Source organism: Vidua chalybeata, chromosome 2, assembly GCF_026979565.1.
Source record: "Vidua chalybeata isolate OUT-0048 chromosome 2, bVidCha1 merged haplotype, whole genome shotgun sequence".
In the NCBI taxonomy this organism is placed as follows: Eukaryota; Metazoa; Chordata; class Aves; order Passeriformes; family Viduidae; genus Vidua; species Vidua chalybeata.
The window spans coordinates 4,660,011-4,681,588 of NC_071531.1; the positions used below are offsets into that span (position 1 = coordinate 4,660,011).

A 21,578-nucleotide genomic window follows, 5' to 3' on the forward strand; every position below is an offset into this window, starting at 1 on the left:
TTTTGTAAAAAGCTGCTGATTTTGTAAACACCTGCTGAGATTGTGGTAGCTCTGTGAGTTAGGCCAGAAAAGCTTCATCTAAAAATCTATAAGCAGCAGGTTTTGAAGTAAGTTTTGTGTATATCCATTTATGGGGTCACACATGGTTTGCATGAGCAGATTTTGATTGATTACCAGATGCTACAGCAATGGGCATGATGGAGGGAGATGAGGAATGTAGAGCATCCCTCCAAGCCTTCCTTGCTGCCCTCTCTGTGTGACCCTCCTGGACAGTACAACCACCAGAAGGATGATCTGTCACAGCAGACTGCTCTGCTGAGACACCTGAGCACAGGAAGGTAATTTTGGAAGGAGAAAAGGAATGGATAGAGGAAGAAGAAAAGGGGTGTCAAACTAATTTTTGCTTCAGTTTTTACAACGAGTGTCTCATTGTAAAGCTACATTTTCTTAGGGATAAAAAAAAGAGACAAAAATAACTTACGGTGTAGGTAATTAATTCTGGCTGGCATAGCAGTCATCTTACGTTTATAAAAGGGAACGGGTAAGAAAGAGGAAGTCAGAAAGGTAAAAAAACAAACAAACAAAAATATGCAAGAGTAAAAAAAAGTGCTAGCTTTAAGACATTAACACACACAAAAGGCTTTTCAAAGCAGAAGGGGTTTTGTTTGGGTTTTTGCCATGTTTATGTTTTTTTGTTGTTGCATTTGCGGTTTTATTTGTGGTGGGTTTTTTTGTTGTTTGTTTTTTTTTAAGGGAAAGCATTTGATAAACAGAAGCCTTGAACTATTCACAGCTCATTGAAGGCAGGGGGGTTGAAATGTTTTCCCATCTTACCCCATAAAAGCTACTCAGCTGTGACAAAGCAGAGATTCAAGACTTCCACAAAGACATCTGTGTATAATGGAAGGGATTTGAGCCAGGTTTTTCTCAAGTATTTTTTCAAGATGATACAACTCTCTCAGAGATATTTTGCAGTTTTTAGCAGTCCTATACTGAATTGTGTGAAAAGGATCTCTAGAAGCCTCATCTCTTTGCACAGGGAAACCCAAAACTAGACAACAACTCACAGATAAACTTCCACTTTCTTGCTTTAGCATAACATATTGAAGAAGAGTCCAGAAGTTTTGCAGTTTCTCACACAGCTTCCTAAACTTTTCCAGGTTCCAAAATGAGCCAAATCCCTTGACAACTACCCCACTCCCCTCACCCCAAACACACCCAAGGCTTTCCAGTGCCTGAGCATGTGTGTGACAGGGATTGTTGCTGTTCCCTCCTGATCTCTCATGTGGAGCAGTCCAGCTGTGGGGAAGGCCAGAGAACTCTGTGCTCTAAGGGAGGGTCCTGACAAAGAGCTCCAGTGTCTGTCCTGTGGCTGAGGAGGGTGAAAATCCAGTAAAATAGGGAGGTTTTGTCGTGAACCATTTCCCAGGATCTCTGGGCGAGGAAAGGATAGAAAATAATAAAGCAGAGAGGGATGGATATGAGTGAAAAGCACAGTATTTTTTGCAACTTTAAGGTGCAACCTGTGTGCCTGTTTGGAGCACAGTCCACTGCACTGACCCTTTTGTAAGACTTCCTAATAGTCCCTGTGTTTAGCACAAACCAGTGCTCGGAGGTTGCTGGATTTACCAAGGAAACACAAAGAACCCTAAAAGATTTTCAAACTGCAGCTATTCAGGTTTGTAACTACCTAAGCAAAATTTTCTTATGCCTTATTTACTTATCAAATGAACTTTTCCATTTCCATTTTCTTTAGCAAATTATGCATTAATGAAATGAGTGAAAAGGGGGAATCTGTTCAGCAGGCAGTTTCTGCTTCAGCTGTGGTGCTTCCCTGAACACTAACACTAAAGTTAGTGAGGTCAGGGCAGCCTTGTGCTCAGAGAGGTGAAGGAGGAAGAGGAATGTATTGGAAAGCAACTGTGGATCCCTGCCATTCACCCTGGTAATGGGGCTGGCAATATAGGGCAAGTCCTGGGTTACAAGGACACAGTTTTCCTTGAGGAATTGATAATGTGACTAGTGATTTCTCTCCCAAATAACTGAGTTGGGTGCAATGAGCTGCCAGCTTCTAAGGGTGAGCTGTTTCCTCATGGAGGGAGGGTAAAAAAGCCTGAGCTGGCTCAGGGAGCTGCAAGTAAAACAGCTTCAACCAACACCACAATGACAAAGAGTTTAAAGGACAAAAAAATCAGTAAGAAAGGATGAACTACTGCAGCCAACTACATAGGGAAAGCAGTCACTGAAGTGGAAGTGAGGATCATGTACCTTTAGATTTTTTCATGCTCCCAGTTTCTGAAACACTTAATGAACTCCCAGACATTTCTTCAGAGGTCTGGTCTAAGAGTGTGCTGGTGTCCCACTGCTGGCTGCCATTCTCCAAACCCCAGGCCTTGTGGGTGCTTTGCTGTGGGTCGGTGCCAGGGACTCTTTCTGAAGCATCCAAAGACTGCTTTTTATCAGAGGTGATTTTTGCAACAGCTTCCTCCACAGTGGGTGCATCTGCTTCCCTGCAGGAGCTGTCCATGGCTGCAGCATAGTCCATCATCAGTGAAGCTTCACTGTCCTGAGATAAAGAGGTCTGCCCAGTGGAAATAAGAGACAACACTGACACGAGTCATCCTGCTGGAGAAAAACAAACCTCCCTGCAAGAGTTATTTTAACTCTTTACACTTGTATTGCTCAGGACCATCAGCAAGCCACCTGAAGCTTCCTTAACTCTACTGAAGGAGAGGAGCACTCAGCAAAGTTTTAATCATGTTGCAAAGGCCAAATGAATGAAAAAATCAATTAAGTAAATGCCTTCTACCTATCCCTGGCCCCACTACAAATAAAAGGACTCCCCCATATGTGCTGCTGTAATGAAGTGTCAGCATACACAGAGAATTTTTTGGTCCTTCTGAGAAAATTAACACCAAAACATTTCATCTTGTCTCACAGTTTGCCCTCCCTCTAGAACAGAGACCAGAGAACCAGAGACTTTTTCAGAGGGTTTTAACAGCTTTGACAAAAAGTATAAAAATCTTTCATACTTTTTCAGTGTGTCTTCCCTACGTGGGTGAAACACAGAGAAGGATTATCCTCTCTTCTCACCTAAACTGATTTTCCCAAATCCCTAACACCACTCCTGTCCAAGGACACCTTGCATTTCAGTCAGGCTGTCCAATCTAACAATCAGAACCCAACAGCCCGATTTGGCTGAACTTGAAACAGTCACAGAAATAACCTGGCACACAAAACTGGATTCTGCAGGGACAGCAGAAGCCCTGTTAACGCTGTAGTCAGTGCAGAAAAGGCTTTCCAGAACTAAGCATCAGCTCTAAGTGCTGTTGTCTGCTCTACCTTGGACACCCCTGATATGATAATGGTGCTTTTCTTCCGAGGAGACTTCAGCTTCTGCTTTGCAGACTGGCTCAGCTGCCGAATGGCTGCTTCTGCCACAGGGTCGGTGCCGTTCAGTACCAGCAGCTCTGCAGAGAAAGGAGCATTTCAGAGGGGAGAAGAAAAACAGGAAAAAACACAGCAGAGACAGGCAGAGTTTGTCCTGGACTTAAAATTCACAGAAATGGCATAAACACCATAAACTTGCCAATTCACCACCCAGCTGTCTTTCCCTCCTTTGGAGCAAAGGTACAAAAGGTAGCCATTTTTGGAGAAAAGGTACCAAAATGGCATTTACAAACCCTTTCCATGAGAACAAAGGAGGTTCTGGAAGCCTGGACAAAGCACCCCATTATTTCAATGCACTGCTATCCTGTGGTGACAGTGGGGACGTCATAAATTATCACAGTCATGAAGAACCATAGTTCTAACATGGTACAAGGCTGGGACATGATGCTGCTTCCTCAGGTAGCTTTTTTGTTATTTTGCTCCTTTTCCAGATTTCCCTGATCAGCATTTCCAGTTTTGCTATGGCACTGTGATAGGGTGGGGAAGGCAAAATAGATGCCTCCAAATCCTATAAAGTGCACCCCCCCCTTTTCCCCTCCAACCACTGCACAGGAATATAAAATCTTCTCTATAAAATGCTCTTTACTGACAAACACAAGTTTATTTTTAAGCATGGCCCTTTCTGGCATCTAGGACACGAATACACATTAATCAAATTCATCAAGCTCAGGAACAAACAAGGCTAAGGAAATCAACAAGCCAAAAACCCCCATGTTTAATTGTCTGAGGTGGACTTTTCTGGCAAGAGTTTTAACAACAACAAAAGGAATAGAGGCAGGAATAGCACCAGTGTTAACTAAATTGGGCAGTGCCTTTTGTTACTGTGATGGTAATGTAAGAAAATATGAAGCCTAGAATTAAGAACATGTGTGCGTGTCTGCACACTCATCTCAAACCTTGACTTTTTCCATCTCCCCAGCCCCTCATTAATTCTTATTGTTGTCATCACTCAGAACTATGGCACAGACACAGCATCTTTCCCAGAGTGCTTGCTGCTATTTTGCCATAATGTTTGTAATAACTTTTACCTAAGTTACTGCTATACCAAAAGCTCCTTTGTATTTCTTTCATTTGGCTTTTGTTTGAATGAGTAATTCTTCCTGCAATACTGTGAAAACACTTCACAGAAATCCCCTGCACTCCCAATAAAAACACTGTCCATAACAATATGGTGTCTCCAGGTGAATCTTCCAGTAAGTGTTTTGTGTCTTTAATATCATGAACACTTCAGAGAGTCAACTCAGAAGTCTTGCACTATCTTAACATTTCCCAAATTGATGTGTGTGCTTCATGGTGTCAGAGTATTTCTCACCCTAGAGATAGGAAAAGATCCAAGTGCTGTTACAGCTATTCATGGTTACTGCTTCTTGCCCTTCCCCACATTTGCTGGCCAATACATTTCTGTCTCTCAGAAACCTCCTGACTGTGCCAGGAGCAGCTCAGATCATCTCCAGGTTGTCCATTCCCCACCCAGACCTGTACAAAGCCAACTGAACTCCACAGCAGGTGCCACTGGCAGCCACACTGGGTCACATCTGTCGCATTCAGTGGCCACAGTGGTGACCACACACAGGACTGAAAAATGGGCTGAAGATTTAGAGGTGCAACTTGAAAAGGTAAATTCTCCAGAGACAAAATCAGGTTTATATACAATTCAAAGTGAATTTGTAATTATTGGCAATGTCACCTGACACTCTGAAGGAACTTCAACTGTATCCAGGTGACTTAGGAAGGTGGACAAATGGGCAAAGCAAGCCCAAAAAAGACCAGTGGCAGGGCTAAGAAGAGAACTGAGTCTTCAGTCCAGCCTCTGCCTTCTCTTCAGACACAGGGGACTTAGAGGTACATATCACAGGGGTTTAATTTAGTGCAGAATCCCCCAATTCTTTATAGAAGGAGGCATCTTTCATTCCAAAGTAAGAGAAAAGACTTACTTTTGGCTTTTCTGCAGCCTCCTCTCCTCTGCAAACCACAGCTCATTGTTATTTATTCAAAACCAGTAATTTAAATTGCCAATTAAAACCAGACTTTTACTGCAAGGCTGCCATACCCCAAACCACAGTGCTTTGTAACATGAACACCCCAGTGCTGCTGACAGGCAGCAGCCACAGGGGGTGGCTGTCATTTTAGCAGGATCACATTAATCCCACGTGCAGAACAGAGAAATGTTCTCCTTAGCTGCCCCAAACATTTTTATTACCTGTATCTGAAGATGACAAAGTTTTGCTGACTGGAGCACCATGAGAATGGAGGGCTTCAACAATGAAATCCTTTTCAGTCACCTTTACTTTAACTGGAGTTTTCACAGGAGAATCTGAGGACCAAGTTTTTTGGTTATTTGAAATGGTCAACACATTTTTTATTGTGTTACTAAGAATTTATTATACCAATTATGCCTGCTCAAATTGTTGTTGAGAAAATTGTTTAACAGAAATTCTCAACACATGTTCTGTGGCAAACCTGACCCTAGAAGGCCACTGAAGTGTGAGAATTTTTTTAAACATTTTGAAATGTTTAAAACATGAAAGAATGTTTCTAAACATTCTACTGTAACACATTAGACAACACCCACTTAAATAAAAAAAGAACACGGATCTTTGTGATGCTCCACACCAAGACTGTTCACAGGTTTTACTTTTATAATTTTCCCAAGAAAAAATTGGAAAATCTGCTCCTGGAGGACATGCTGAAAAGTATTTTGTCACCAGGTAACACCAAGCTTCGTCAGAGATGATAATACAGATCAGGATTAGAAGGCACAGGATGGTTTGTTATCAGCAAACCTCTGATAGGTTTGTCATGTGAAAAACCATCCACCAAAATCCAGCCCTTCTACATTATCACACCATGGTGAAGATTTACAGTGCATATTAAAAGAAACATTAACTGTTCCTCTTGTAAGAAACAAGTTTTTGTGAAAATTAAAATCCTGATTCTGGAGAATACAAACAACAACCCCAACGCATCTGAGAACTCTGGAATCTTCCCTGACACCCCAGTCCCCAGTGCTTCTCCTGGTGCCCATGGAGGCACACAGGCAGATCTGGACGTGCTGACCTGTGCTCAGGGGGGAGGATCTCCCTTCCAGACGAGGTTTGGTTCTCACAGCAGTGACAGTGGTGACCACAGTCCCACAGGGCATCACAGTGCGGTCCTTTTCGATCTTGGTGGCCAGCACTGGAGAGGAGACCTGCCTTGCCTTCAGTTCACTGGGTTCTATAAAAGAGAACTAAGGAGACAGGAAAACACCACCTCAGAAGCAGTCAGGCAAAAAGGACTCTATTTCTAGCTGGTACTCCTTTTAGGTTTTTGCTGAGCCAAACTCAAGAGTTAATTCTTTCAATAAGACACTGCTGGAATCTGAAATGCAGGGAACTCTCAGAACTCTGGGCCTGTAAGCCAAAGCTTAGAATTAAACCCAGGATTTGATCTGAGACCTTGGAAAAGGCTTCCAAACTTAGGTGCTAGAAGTGAGAATGTGGATTTATAGTTTATAGGAGAGACACATTAAGTTAATAGAGTTTAAGCTATAGAAAAAATGAAAGCAGTTACAAAGGTAAACAAGTTTAGAATGCAGTACTGTAAGTTTGTGTGTCATAACACTGACATTGGCTAAGAAAGCCACACTGTAGCATGAGTCCATAAAATTAAATATTTGAGGATTGGTTCAAAAACATGAATATCTTTGTTGGCAATGTTTTATTGGTCAATAAATCCTTAAAAGGTCTTGTAACTAGAGGTCCTGTGACCTTCTGAACCATGCAGTAAAGATGTGAGCCAAACTCACCCTTCCTGCCCATGTAGAAGAAAAATAAATCACATAATCTGAAATAACTCAGAGGTCCCATCTCCAAATAATTCAAAATTCCTTCAAAAATCCCCATAAGACACAAAGACCCTGCAATCAGAACTGGCTGTTCTGACTCAGCCACAAGCCCAACATGAGATGAGCCCTCCCAAGCAGCTCCTGCAGTAAAAGACCCAGCCCAAACGCCGAGGCCAGCAGTACCTCTGCACTGATGGATGCCAGCCCTGGCTCCGAGCCGCTCTCCCCGGCCCCGCTGCTCAGTGCAAAGCTGTGCTGGCCAGAGGGCTGCTTCCTGAACAGGTCCAGAGGTACAGTCACCTGCCCGGATAAAGCACCTGGGAGGATAAAATCAGCAAGGTCAGCCCAGATCTAAGCTGCCAGGATATGGGAAGTGAGGAGAAAAATTCAGGCAAAAAAATTGCAATAACTGGTTCTACACCACGGGGCAGAGAAGTGGCATTTTACAGCTTTTTTTCCATTTTATGACTATTCCTCAGCCTGGCCTAATACTGTGCAACAGGAAAGAATGGAACCATGAAGTATTATTCATTTACTGCTGTTTCTGGCTATTATTTTTCCCTGTATCTGCAGAATGTCTAGGGAAAAAAGGAGACAACTATTAGGTTCTTGGACAATCTCCATAACCAGTTTCTGCATCCTTCATTTCAGAGGACAATCTGGAGTCCTGGTTAACTGGTGCATCACAACAATAGTGTTTCTTAATTTGAACTTTAGTAAAACTTCAGCAATTCTCTTGCTCCTCCCCTGACTTTATCAGCTCCAATAGACCACAACAAATTATTAGCAAAGGTACAGCATGATTTCAGAGATGAAATCCTAGTTTTCTATGCAAAGCAGAATGTTTTAAAACAATAAATTCCTACACTTCACTGGCATTTTGAGGTCAGGTTACCACAGAACATGTGCTGAGAATTTGTATTAAATGATTTTCTCAAATACTTTCAATTTGAACAGGTGTAATAAACTCTTGTCTATACCTGTATTATACAAGTAGGGATCTACATTATATTCACATAACTCAGCACTCTGCTTATTAATATGATTCTACTTTGAGTCTTCTATTTAAGTTTTTTGGAGAAAAACAGCTCAGTAGGTAAGGAGGGGCAGAGGGGGAGGAAGAGAATTGTCAGTGCAATTCACTGGGAACTTTTTCTTCAGGAAACCAGGCTGAAAGTTGGGATGTAGAACATTCCTGGTGTTGTTTGAAAGACTAAAGATGTTTAGGTACAGTCAAGACTACATTCTATCCAAGAAAAACACAAGTTTGCTGACTCCACATACTTTTTTTTTTTTTAAATAAAAAATAGCATCCACATCAGAAATTTTTTAAAGCTTTTGACTTTACAATCCCTCCAATAATCACGTATCATAAGCAAGATATTGCACAACTTTGTATATCTAGATTATTAAAAATAATTCTGAAACAACAGAATCGAGTTGTAAAAATGTTTGAGCCCCCATGTTTTATATTTAATCCAACATAATCAGAATTGGAGTGTTTTACACCCGATTGTGATTTTCATACGTGAATTGTTACGCACTCTCTGGGACTTGAAAAGGAAGGATTTACAATTAACCCCCATGATTCCCCTTCAGCCACAGAAAGAACTCACAAGCTGAACTTGAAACAAAAAAAGTTCACAGTGGATCTGTTAGATGTTTAGAAGATGGAAAAATACAGGATATCAGCACCTGCATGACTCAGTGTGCTGACAATCTAGAAAGAAACTCAAAGATTCTCTGTAACTTCAACTCAGGCACCTGGTCAGGGTATTCTCCTTCCACCCATGATCTCACAGTTTCTGTGGCCATCCAGAAATAAAAGGGGACTTCTGTCAACATTCAGCAAAGCTCACATGCTGATCATGCAAAATAACTCAAGTCTTAAAATACTTACTATCCAACTTTCCGTCTTCTACTATTTGCAGTTGCAATGCTTTTGATTTGGCACTTAGTTCACTGTGAAGGAAACAAAACCACGTTAGATCTTTGCAGCCCAAGCAGGTTTTCCTTCCCGTGTAGGTTTTCCCCTTTCCCCAGCTGTTCTCAGCCCTCTCCAAGCCAAGCACTGCACCTTGCAGGTGGGTAAGAGTGACTAAAGGGATCACAGTAAAAAGCCATGGCTTGGGTCCCTCCCTCACTTTTGCACAGGTTCAATTTGTTGAATTTCAGAGGCTTTTCTTCTCCCCAGGAGCTGACAAACGCTGCCCTCCACGCTGAAGATGGTTCCTAGTCTGACTGCTACACCACAACACCAAAAAGCTTTGTCGCTCCTGGCAGGATCAAATTGGTAAGTCAAGATGCTGGAACAGGCTCAATCAACATCCCTGTCAAAGCAGGAAAAGTGTCCTGCAAAAACAGGACAGATGCAAGAAAACAAAAGTAGTTACAGCTTTACATGAGAAGAGTCAGTATCACTTTTCCAAAATAAGACTCAAGGACGCTGCAAGCCAACAAGAGGAGTTTTTGTGTGACAAAACCCAGGTGAACTACTCTCAGAATTACACATGTGGTGCTTCCTAAGGTGGACCAGACAACAGATACAAAACCTTTCCTCTGACTGACACAGTGGAGCAAACTGGGTACCTACTGAGGAACCCTCCAGCAAAACTTTATTTTATACCCCTCTCAGCAGGCATTCTGCCAAAAACCCTAAGGGCATGCAAACATGTATTTCATTTTGCCATGTCCTTGTTTCAGGATGGTGTGATCCTGGCTGCAGACACCCCACCACCATTAGATGCTGTGATACATCATCATGCAGCAGATTTTAAGTTTTTCCCTGACATTCCCACCCTTCCTGCACCCCAAAACTTGGAAAGGAGCACCTTGATGGCACTACTGCTGCTTTGTCATGAAGCTAAAGCAGAGTCTGACATGGTCAGTACAGTGGTGTTCAGAGTGGAGGATATTTTTGGCTCTGAAGAAAGAAAAGGGCAGAGGAATTTGAAAGAAGTTCAAAAACCCCTGCCAAAATCCTAATCATTTATCTGTAAAAGCCCCCAGGCTTACCTCATGCACTTCTGAAAAGCAGTGTGGAAACCCCAGCATTATTCCTCGTGTCAAGGCCAAATTCCAGTCAAGTTAATCACATCCTGCCTGCCCTCTCTCAGCCCTTTCAGTTGGAAAAGGGTATTATTCTTACAAACTTCCTGTCCCAAACTGCTGGGAACTTGTCTGCTCTGCAGCCTTGGTGCTGTTCCACCAACAGATGGCTGAAGTGAATCACAGAGCCACTGGCTGAAGCACTTTGTGATATTTCAGAAAACAAAGTTCATCAGTGAGTCCCCCCTTTCCTAAACTCATGGACCTCAGAAGCCATTTTTGCTCTGCTGTTAGAAAGTGAAAATAAAAATAGTTTTAGAACGGCTCACTTTTGACCCTATTTACAGCAGTTGTGTAAATCACATAATACTGTGCAGGCTGCCTGAAAGTCCCTTTTTTTGTTCTACAGGAGAAAGAAAATCTAGTTAAGTTTTACACTCCCTTTTTAGTCATGGCCACCATTCTTTTAGATGCTCAATTGTTTTTGCACCTTTGTTTTTCCACTCAGGGGAGGGAATGGAGAGACATTAGATTCCCTCAAATGCAGTTTTCACAGTAAAGTGACTTCAAAACCTTGTTAACACTTCTTTTCTGGCACTGTAGGAAAGCATGAGGTGATTTATTATGCCTGTGACTGCTGCCATCTACTAGAATCATGTATCATGGAACACGTAGAGAGCTGTATCTCATATCCATGCAGAGGGTAATCAGATATCCTGAAGTCCTCAGCAGCTCCAGATTTCTCTGAGGCCACACAGAGAAAGGCCAGGAATGGACCTATTTCAAAATGCCATTCTTCTCTCACACAGTTAAAGAAAAAAAAAGGTGCTTTAGTGTCAAAGTATTCTCAGTAGGTAAGTTACTTACAAGATAAACTCTTCCTTCCAAAAGGGATGTGCAGCATTTTTGGCTACAGAGCTGGAAAACTTCTGCATAGGGTCATTCAACTGAGCTATACACACAAGGTCTGTGCTGCCTGTAAGGGCAAGAAAAATCAGTAGCCAGTTATTAATGCTCTGTCAACAAGAGGCCACTTACTGCAAAGAAACCCCTTTCCTTGCACACTGCACTTCTGAACTGACTTTTGCAGACACTTTCTCACCCTCCCACAGAATAAATGCCATCCCTTGGTTTGTACACCAAGGACATTAATGGCAAAGGTCACTATTGCACCACTGCTGTCTTATGAACTACCCCACACACTGTGAAACGTGACAGCCCAATTTAAATCCTGCCATGAAGCAACAAAATGCAGGCATAAAACGATCCAAAAAGATGGGGAAGACAAAGAGTGAGCAGGTGATATTGTGGGTGTGAAGCAGGGAGGGAGCGAAGTTGTTTACAAGCTGCTTTAAACAAAACTAGAAGTTTTCTACGTTCCTCCTGGCCACAGTCACAGTGGTTTATCTGGACATGAAAAGAAGTTTTTTCTGCTGGCAAGTGACTGATGACAGCAGTGCTAATTCACAGTGGTTCCTGCACTGTGGTTTTTAACAAGTTTTAAAGCACTGTTGCAGACTTATCTCTGCGTTGATCTTGGAATTTGATATTGTTGCAAATTGGCGTATTAAGAGTAGCTCTACTGCTGCTCCAAGAGGAAATAGTTTGCCTGATGTGCTCCTCTTAAAAGAGTTTCTTTAATATGCCTTTCACAGCATCAGAAATAATTTAAACCCAGACTTCCAACACATCAAGGAAAGCAACAAAAGCTCAGTTCTGACTGTGTGCGAAGCAAACAAAAGATGCTGCCCCCAGCTCTCCAGAAGAATCTGGGTTTGTATTTGCTGTGAGCAGCTCTCAGTTGTTCTCTGGGGATGCTCTGGGCTCTGGATCAGCCCTGTCTCAGGCACAGAGGCAGCCTGGGCCTGGCGAGGTGATTAGAGGAGACAAAGCCCTGGGTACACACAGCTTATTTGGGATCCAAGCTGACCCCAGAGGAGGCAGCTGAGCTGCTTTCACAGGGGCTGAGCCTGAGCTCATGGGCCTGGGCTGGCTTCTGCTCCCCCAGCCATGTGTCTCTGAGCCTGGTGCTGCTGCCACGTCCCCAGCCCAGGGCAGGGACCCTGCACAGCCCTGCCTGGAACTACACCTGAGCCACAAACCAACTGTATCCAACAGGGTATTGCAGCTTTTCTGCCCTGGACACCCTGCTGTAAACAACTAACTGCTTTTTCCTTACCAGCAGAAATCTCTGTTGCCCTAAGGTATTCCCTGTAGGGCATGTAGTACAAAATCTCGGGTGACCTTTGTTTACATACACAAACCAAGGAGATAAAAACAGCCCATAAGCAGAGACCAGTTCTGCTACTGGGTATTCACCAGCTGAACTAAGATACCTACAGGAGAGCCAGAGCTCCTATAAACCCTGTCAGCATCCATCAATCACCCATGGTTTCATCAGCATGGACAAGCTGCCCCTCCTCAGCCCCCTGTGTATCTGTGCCTGAAATACTGCACAGTCCCATGGAGCCTGAGCTCCAACAGGATAATTCATTACTGCAAGGGAAGGCCAGGAAAAGGGAAGGGAATATTAATTAAAAGTCAGTAGGTTATGTCCAGAAGCCAGCACCTTTGCAGCTGTACAGGATGCCCACTGGATTTCAAGTGTACCAGTTAAACCCCATCATGAAGTTTTATTTCTCATCCTCAGTTCCAAATATTTACACTCCAGGAGCTGCAAAATTCCCTCCATCTCCTGTTAGAATGGCAAATGGGGATTTGGCCTCCCAGCATCTGTGTTGCCAGAGCAGAGCACATGAATTGTCTCTTTTTTCTCTCGTTTTTTTGGGAAGGTGCAGTGATTTTCAGAAGGTGACTCTTCTGTTCTATGCACTGTATGCACACAAAGATATCTCATCTCATCTCATGACTTTTAAAGCAAGGCAAAATGACCCAATCTTTTGGAAAGTTTAGTCTACACTGCAAAATTGTAGAGTAGTAATAAATCACAGAATGGTTTGGGATGGAAGGGATTCTAAAGATCATTTCATTCCAAACCCCCTGCTGTGGGCTGGGACACTTTCTACTCAACTGGGTTGCACTTGCCAGCATATTTTATTGCTGAAGGACATTTCACAGCCAAGAGATCCAGAATTGCTTTAAAAATAATTTGTTTGTTTTTTTTTTTTTTTTAAAAGCTCTGCAGAGATTTTTAGGAGGCTCACTTCCAACCAGGATGAGCAAAGCAACATTATGTAAGACTCTAGGGCAGAAACCTATTACCTCTAACTGAAAAAAGGAGAACAGCAAGTAGGATATATTTATCTGAAACTACTGCCTTGCCCAATTTAGCAGCCACAAGCTTCCATTAAAAATACTGTTACAGAATTGTTTAGTGGCCATAAACAACAGATCCTCCAATCTGTATTTCTGCTGAGAGAATCTGAGCTGTGCCTCAATCTGCACTTGGACAAGTCTGAGCACTTGCAAGACAGGCCTGGTGCTGCTTTCCAAACCCAACACTAACTTCACTAGACAGTAACCTCTTTTTTGGCTTCATTCTCCACTTGCAAGAGGCACCTTCCTTCTTTCTTTACCTGCAAAGGCACTTCATTAGAGGAAAATGTCCCTGACAACAACAAAAAAATCTTTCAGGAGTTTCTAATACAGGAGGAGAGTTTGAGATACATCTGCAAATCACTCTAATCTAAAGAAAAATAAGGTAACGTTGAATCAAGCCAACGTCATTGCCAGCAGCTAATGGAGAGTTGGATTTGAGCCCCTCATCTTGGGTACAGCCAAAGTGAGAACTTTTAGAAATTAAAACTAGAAGCCAGAAAATAATCAGCCAGCTTTATACACGTGGTCATTTCAATCTGTTTTCAGCAGTGATAGATTTCTGTACAAGAAGAACAAGATGTTTAAATACTCAAATAAACTAAAATATACATTAAGTCAGCACTGGCACAGGTTGTTGTGGCTGCCCCATCCCTGGGAATGCTCAAGGCCAGGCTGGATGGGTTTTGGAGCAACCTGGGACAGTGGAAGGTGTCCCTGCCCATGGCAGGGGGTGGAATGAGATGAGCTTTAAGGTCCCTTCCAACCCAAACCATTCGTGATTCTATGAATTCTCTTTCTCAGAATACAGCAACTTCTTAAACCTTCTTTTGAGAGCAGGCTGTAACCCAGAACTTCCACTATTACCTCACCTGAAAGGAAAGTAAGAAACCCCAAGCCCAGGCCAGCCTGGAGTGGAGCAGCAGCCCCTGGGCTGCGGTACCTGCAGCACGGAGATCGCTCGGCTCCGCCGCGATGTTCCTCACCAGCAGCTTGAGGTCGTGAGCCCTGGGAGGCTTGGGAGGACTCGTGCCCTGAGGGAGAAGGCTCGTGTTCTGTACATTCTGCAAAAGGCAACCACGACAAGGGGCACTGTGCACATGCCAGCACCAAGCCCTTGTGCCACGCTGGCACAGGGAAGAGGAGGTGAGCTGGGCTGGAACACCAACACGGAGCCACAGGGGAGGTGTGACCACAAAGCCTCCACTGCCAAGGGCTGTGTTGTTCTAAACATGTGTCCCAGGTGGTTCTTGTCACTGTTAAACTTACTCAGCTGTGAGCCATGAATGTGTAATAAAAGCACTAAGCAGAAGGACACTTCTCAAAAGATTTTGGAAGGAATGAGCCTTACCTGAACCTCCTTTGTATCTGCAGGCCTCACACTCAACTCTACAGATGGAGAAGCTGAGCTGAAGAGGTTCTTCAAGACATCTCTGAGCGTTTCAGATATTGCACATGTCCCTGCTGTCTGTCCCTATGAGGAAACAATCAGGCTGCTCAAAACTCAGAAGTTGAGGCAAAAATTAATTTGGTATATACCTAAACCACCAAAGCCATCAAACATTAGCTTTGTCAGAGAGAGACGCACGGTTTCTGTTGCCAGCAACAGAATTTAACAACAGATCATGCAAAGAATTACTTAAATTTCTCCATTATGCATTAAAGGAAAGTTAGAATTAAACACTGAATAAGTCATGCTGTTCTGAGAGTTAGGAAGGCACAGCTGTTAGCTACAAAAACAGAAGTTTCTTTAACAGTTTTTATCTTATGATGGTGTTTTAAAGATTCTGCACTGCTCTGTACTCTCCTGAGAGAGCAGATCAGGTCATCAGATAAGCAGATCTGCACCATTCCACTGATTTAATGGGAGCTATGCCAGCTTGCAGCAGCTGAGAAGAAACTAATCCTGTGCTGCTCTGAAAAAAAAATATTATAGCATCTCCTGGAGGTCTTCAACCTTGCTGAAAAGTGCAGTGTATGGACAGAGTTGTGCTGCTCTGGGGCACTGAGTTGTTGTTTGCCCATAAAAAAATCTCATGGCCACCTGTGCTCAGCACCACAACCTCTGAGGGGTCAGAACACAGCACAGATTTTGTGTACACACATGTAGCTTCACATGATAAATTCTAAGGTGTATGAAGAGACTGAACTGCCCCTGCCCTCCCTGTGCTCCTGGAGAACGCCTGCTTTTCACAGCACACTCCTCAGGAGTTTTTGTCTGCTCAATTACCTACAGGGCACAGATTTTTAAATCAAGCTGTCCCAGAAAGGACAGTCTGAAACTCAACAGCTCTGAAATCTCAGTGAGGTTTCTTTTCTAAAGGAAAGACTGCAGTAGGAGACAAAGATCTTACCTAAAAACAGAGGACCCATCCATCTTTTCTCATCTGATACCACACTGAGAGACTTCACAGATGTGCACCTTGCAGGACATGTCAAAGAGATTGGGAGTAACAGCCCTTTCCCAGCTACCCAGGTGTAACAGAAACATTTAGGGTGTTTCACAAAAAATCCCAGGAATGCTGTGTACAGAAGTCCTGTTGTACTGCTTCTTACCTAACTGGCCTTTGATGACATGTTCAAAACATACAATAGCATTGGCCAGTCCCACAAAAATCTGCTGCGTTTACACCATGTGGCCTCAAACAGTCACCAAGGAAACAGATAATACTCATTCACTTTAATAAAGATCACAGTAAATTAGGCTTTTTAAAGCCTCAGTAACAGCAATTTCATTACTTAAGTTACTTAAATAAGCAGATAAATTATGGTTAGTCTTCATTGTTTTGGAGGTAATTTCCGTCCCCTGCTCTTACCTAAAGCCCAGTTGCCTCACGTGTTTTGCCATCAGCCTAATGTGACATCTGTTATTTAACAGTAACAACAGCAACCTCAGTCACTGGACTTCTGTTCATAGGTATTTGCTGTGGTTTCCATAGTCATTTGGAAAGGAGATTTGATTGAAGAGCCTCCTGTCAGCTCTGCCTCATTTTTAGCCATCCTTTTTTTGCAAAGTAACTCTCCAGCACAACTCCCTCAACAAGACAAGCCATAATGGCTTAACTGCCACCTCCAAATGATAAAGACAACAGGTTTCACTTTGGGTTTGACTTGGGCTAGGGGTGTACACCACAGTCAGCCTGGGGCACACCAGCACATGATGTAAATTGTGTAAATCCAAACCCTACCAGTCAGCCAGGTTGCCCAACACAACTCAGGTTCATCCAGCCATTACCAAGAGAAAATGGGTTATTAAACCCAGCTTGTGTGATGTCAAAACCACTGTGCAGATAATCACAAGTAATTAGAGGTATTTGTTTGTACACACAGTATTGCTTCTGAAAGAGAAAGAAAACAAGACACAAAAGCTGACATTGAAGTTTAGGAGCTGAAGCAATTTCTCAGGTGTAGCTTGCTCACAGGTTGTAGCCCTTTGTTTATTGCCTCTCCTCTTCCATAAGGGCCAATACAAACTTCAAAGTGAAAATAAAGCCCTCTAACGAATAAAGAACTTCACAGGCTCATTCTAAAAATGCAGGCAAAGCAGAACAGGTGCAACTCTGCAAAGCTGGATTTGGGCACCTAGCAAAAAGCTGATTGTGAAGTCCAGTGACTGCACCAGAGTCATCTGTGTTTGTCAGGAAGGATTTAATAGTTAATGACTGTTCAAATGTGGATAATCAACATGCCACCCCAGCATATGAAGGTCATTTCCATGCTACGTGTGCATGGTAAAACCTACATTAAAACACACTTCAAAAGGCTTGTCTGTCTTTAGTTATGAGTTTCACATTTTTACAGACAAAAGCTGTGGTAATAAATTATGATGATTGTAGCTCTCTCAATACAGGTCTTTAGAAGCAACTCTACAATAAAATTATTTTTTAACAAGGCCTTCAGGCAAGAAAACAACTTCACAAAACACAAACAAGTCTTCCCCTCAGTTGTAGGAAACAGTTAAATCACCACATTTGTGCCAAAAATAAAAAACTGTGAAGGGTCAAACACAGAAGAGAATCCCAATCAAGATGGAACTCTTGCAGGGGATGGCCCAATGAATCAGTGCTCATATACAAAGCTCAGGTGCAATTCCAGCATCAAAATATCTTTAGATCATCCATCATTTCCTTAAATAATTGTATTTTTCACAGCCATTCCTGGTCTATTGCTGCCAGATTTCAAAACTTATTTAATTTAGGGAAGAAGCAATGTTTTAATTGCTTTGATGGAAATACCACAACAACTGGGGGTTTTAAAATTATTTTAGAAGTGTTCTGAGAGAAGATATTTAGGAACAGACATTTTTCACACCTTGAATTTGGATGAAAGATGTTTGCAAAGTCATTTGTCTGTCAAATACAGACTTGTTTCAGTGATCTTGAGAGGTGTTGCTGGATTTCAGAGGTGTAGGGGTTTGATAGATGATCCATGGGAGATGCTTTGCACCACATTTTGGACCAAGGGGATGGAGACCCATCTGCTCTACCATTACAACAAATAAAACTTACTGACTGACCTCCTGCACTGCTGGCTGGATTTCAAAGTTGATTTCTTCGGTGTTAATGAGGAACCACTCAACTTTGACATCTTCTCCTTTGTCTTTCACATAAAGCTGAAGCTGTGGACAGGAAAAGAGTTATTGTAGAGTGTTGTGGTGTCCTGGAAGGAAATTGTTGGTCAATCTCCACGTTAAGGCTCATCACAGGAAGAATGACACCAGTTTCTGAGTAGGTAGCTTCAAAGTGACACTCTAAGGAGGCAGAAGTTGCTTAAGCTTTGAGAGTTCATGCCACTTAAAAAAGGGAATTGTTCTAGATATCCAAGTAGTCTACCCAACATGTTATTTATCCCCAGTCTCCTGAAGAGGCAGCTTAATTTCTGTATTTACCACTTGCCCCAGAGGGGAAACAAAAGGAAGGGAAGAAAGAACAACACTTAAGACTTTACCTGCAGGTGGACTGGGGACAGCTTCACAAAATACGACTGAGCTTCAGCAGCTGTGGGTGGAGGGGCTGAGACAGCAACGAGGAATTTCACAGAATCTCCCACAACATTGCAAGAAACCACCTGGAGAAAGGAAAAGGACGAGAGGAAATGAAGGGGAAAAGAAATTAGTCTTCAGAAGGTCTGGTGAAGGCAAGAAAGAAAATAAGAAAGGAATTTAAGCTAGCAGAATTCTGCTAAGTTGCACAGGTGGGTAATTTCTAAGCAATTTCATTCATGTTCCCATCTCCTTCTGCACATTCTTCTAAAAGCACATAGTTCAAGTGTTCAAATCTGTACATGAAATCTAATACCTGCAAATCATGGCATTTCCCAAAATTTCTTTTGAATTATTACCTAATTCAGAAGTAACTCCTTGCCTGACAAGGACTCCTTTCCATTTCACAGATCTATGTATTAAAGCTCCAAGAGGGCAAAGATGTTTGTTCTTCTTCCACTCCTGCTCTGAGCTAAGTAGCCTACAACAGGACAGCTGATTTACCACACAATTTTCAATTCAGTGGTATCCTACAAATGTGAAACTTTGGTATAAACCTGCTGTTACAGCAGAGGATTCTGTCTGAGTAATTCCAGCTCTCAGTGGGTAAGAAGGAGCAGGAGCCTTTAAGAATTTATTCAAACCTTTGACCAAACCAAGAAAGCCTGAAATGTGGTGACAAAGCTAAATGGGAAAAGTCTGAGTGCCACTTGACTGCACTGCACTTTTAGGAGCAGTAATTTAACTTGTTGTCACACTGAGCTTGTAAACAGTGGACAGTTTTTGCTCCCTCCCCTCTGCAAACTGACTGAGCTGCTGGAGCTGCCATGCAGAATTCCTGGAGTGTGCAGAAATTCCTGGAGGGCTCCTGGCAGCACAGGAAAGCCCATGGGGTGGAAGTCAGAAATTATTCATCACACCATAGAGGCATGTTTGTTTTGCAAACAGATGTGCTGGTGGAGGAGAGCTGCTTGTCCCCATCCCTCTGTGGTTACTGTCCCCACAGCTCCACTGGGGAAAGGACAGCTGGGCCCTCCTCACACTGACTCAGGCAGAGGGAACCAGGTCAATGCAATGCACAGACAAATAACTCCCTGCAAGGTTTGTCTGACAAAAACTCTGCATGGTGCTATTAAATTGTGTTTGTGCACTTACTGCTCCACTTATGGGCACTGGAATTGAAGCTGAAAGCTTTGAGAGGAATCACATAACTCCTGGAAGATCCTTATCAGTCTCTCCTTAAATACATTTCATCTCCCTGGGCTCTCTGGGGTACATTTTAAGGATGGCCAGGGCTTTATCAAGGGCCTGAGTGCATCCATTAAGGTAGAGACTTAATTACAAAGGAGCAGGGGGTGGGGAGGTGAATATGACAAATAAAAATCCCAACCACACCCACAAGCAATAAGATTTGCCTTTTCAGGTTATATCTTTGCAAATTATAGTTTAGAAGTGGACAAATGAGTCCACCTCACCTCTCCCCTTTCCCAAAGTCCACACTCCTTCAGAAGTGATTTCTGACCTTAATCCCACACAAACAACACCAACACCCAGTATTATGGTAAAATAGAAAGGATTTTTAATAGCTAACAAGAACAAAGAGCCCAGCTGCTTCCAGCTGCTTGTTTTACTTATAGCTGAGATGAAACATAGAATCACTCCTTTAATTCAAAGAAATGGATTGACACAGTGACTCTTTAAAGTCTTGGAAAAGGTTCTTCCCTCTTTATTGAGGAAAGAGGAGAAAAAAGGACAGGTCTGATGCAAAAACTGCTGCCACTTCCATATCCTAAATGCAGTGTTTTATCATCCATACATGTTTTTTCCACACATCCACAGGAAGTTCAATGCATTCAGAACAAGTTGGACTTGCTGTACATGCAATGCAGAGCCATTCATCTGGAATTTCTGGATGTCCAAGAGCCAAGGTTGCCAAGTATATGGTTGATTAATGTTTTTAAAAGAAATAAAAGTGTGGCCAGAGAGCTGACAACTGAGTTCATGTGCCACTTATTTCTTAATCATGTTTAATTCCAAGTAAAGGATGGAAACAGACACTGCAGGTGGCAGAACTTTCATTTTTCTTTCTGCGTTTTGTCAAGAGATGCTAAATCAGTTTTTTATATGTATTTTTACCATTCATTTCAAAGCCCAGACCAGTGAAGTTTGGACTTTTAGTCTCCTTGGTTAATTTATTTTCTGCCAATGACATCTACTAAGCCCTACTCCCCCTCTGTCCTCACTTTTACTAAAAAAATTGTGGTACTCACATACAGCCACCTGTCAAATTTTAATCCAATCATCAAAAGGATTGGTTCCATGTTTGTAAATGGAAAATTATATGTATTTATGCCAGGTGAATCCCTTTGTTCTGGGAGCAGGATGGATGATGGAGTCAGAATACTGAGAGAAGCAGAAATCTGGGCTAGAATTTGAAGAGAAAGAGACTTAGTTTTCATCTCTGATGCTGCCACAAGTGGTGAAAAGGTGATTAAAGAGATTGCAGCTGCTGCTTGCCTTGCTGAGTGACATTCCTTTAGAAGTGTAGCAGGTGATTTTGATAGACCCAAGCAGAAATATGTAGGCCACTTCCCCCATGGCAGGCACACAAAGAAAAACGCTGAAGCCTCCCGTGCTCCGCTCCTTTTCCCCCGCCTTGTTCCAACCTGCTTCCTCAAATTCATTTTCTCTGCACAGATGAAGAGCTGGAGAAGGGAGGGCCAGGCAAAGCAGCCCTTTCTGATTGGCAGTGGGATAAAGAGGAAGGATAGGTGTTCACAAGAAACCAGAGGAACCTGGACTGATAGGATGAGAATTCTCCTTAAATTTAATTTATATTCCTTGTTCTCTCTCCCATTCCCCTTACCAGAGACACCCCCAGTTATCAACCCTTTGTGTTTTAGAGTCTAGAAAACCTGTCACTTTTATAACAAACTGTTCTTTAAAAACCAAGCCCTGCACAGCAGCTGGGAGCAGCTGATTCTGAGCTCCCAGAGG

At 42.7% G+C, this 21,578-nt stretch overlaps 1 protein-coding gene across 2 annotated transcripts in view; it reads right to left on the reverse strand.

Moving 5' to 3' along the window:
* The window catches only part of C2CD2 (C2 calcium dependent domain containing 2), a 37,309-nt gene that overhangs the window by 7,802 nt on the left and 7,929 nt on the right, over positions 1–21,578 (reverse strand). The window contains exons 3-13 of one of the 2 annotated variants that reach the window (XM_053935963.1): positions 18,548–18,667; positions 18,117–18,218; positions 14,952–15,074; positions 14,544–14,634; positions 11,192–11,300; positions 9,177–9,238; positions 7,460–7,593; positions 6,508–6,679; positions 5,651–5,764; positions 3,343–3,470; positions 2,269–2,581 (exon numbers count right to left, since the gene is read on the reverse strand). In XM_053935963.1, coding sequence (XP_053791938.1) covers positions 2,269–2,581; positions 3,343–3,470; positions 5,651–5,764; positions 6,508–6,679; positions 7,460–7,593; positions 9,177–9,238; positions 11,192–11,300; positions 14,544–14,634; positions 14,952–15,074; positions 18,117–18,218; positions 18,548–18,667 — 1,468 coding nt within the window. Of the gene's footprint in view, positions 1–2,268; positions 2,582–3,342; positions 3,471–5,650; positions 5,765–6,507; positions 6,680–7,459; positions 7,594–9,176; positions 9,239–11,191; positions 11,301–14,543; positions 14,665–14,951; positions 15,075–18,116; positions 18,219–18,547; positions 18,668–21,578 lie in introns of both variants that reach the window. The other variant, XM_053935962.1, reaches the window with a different exon arrangement.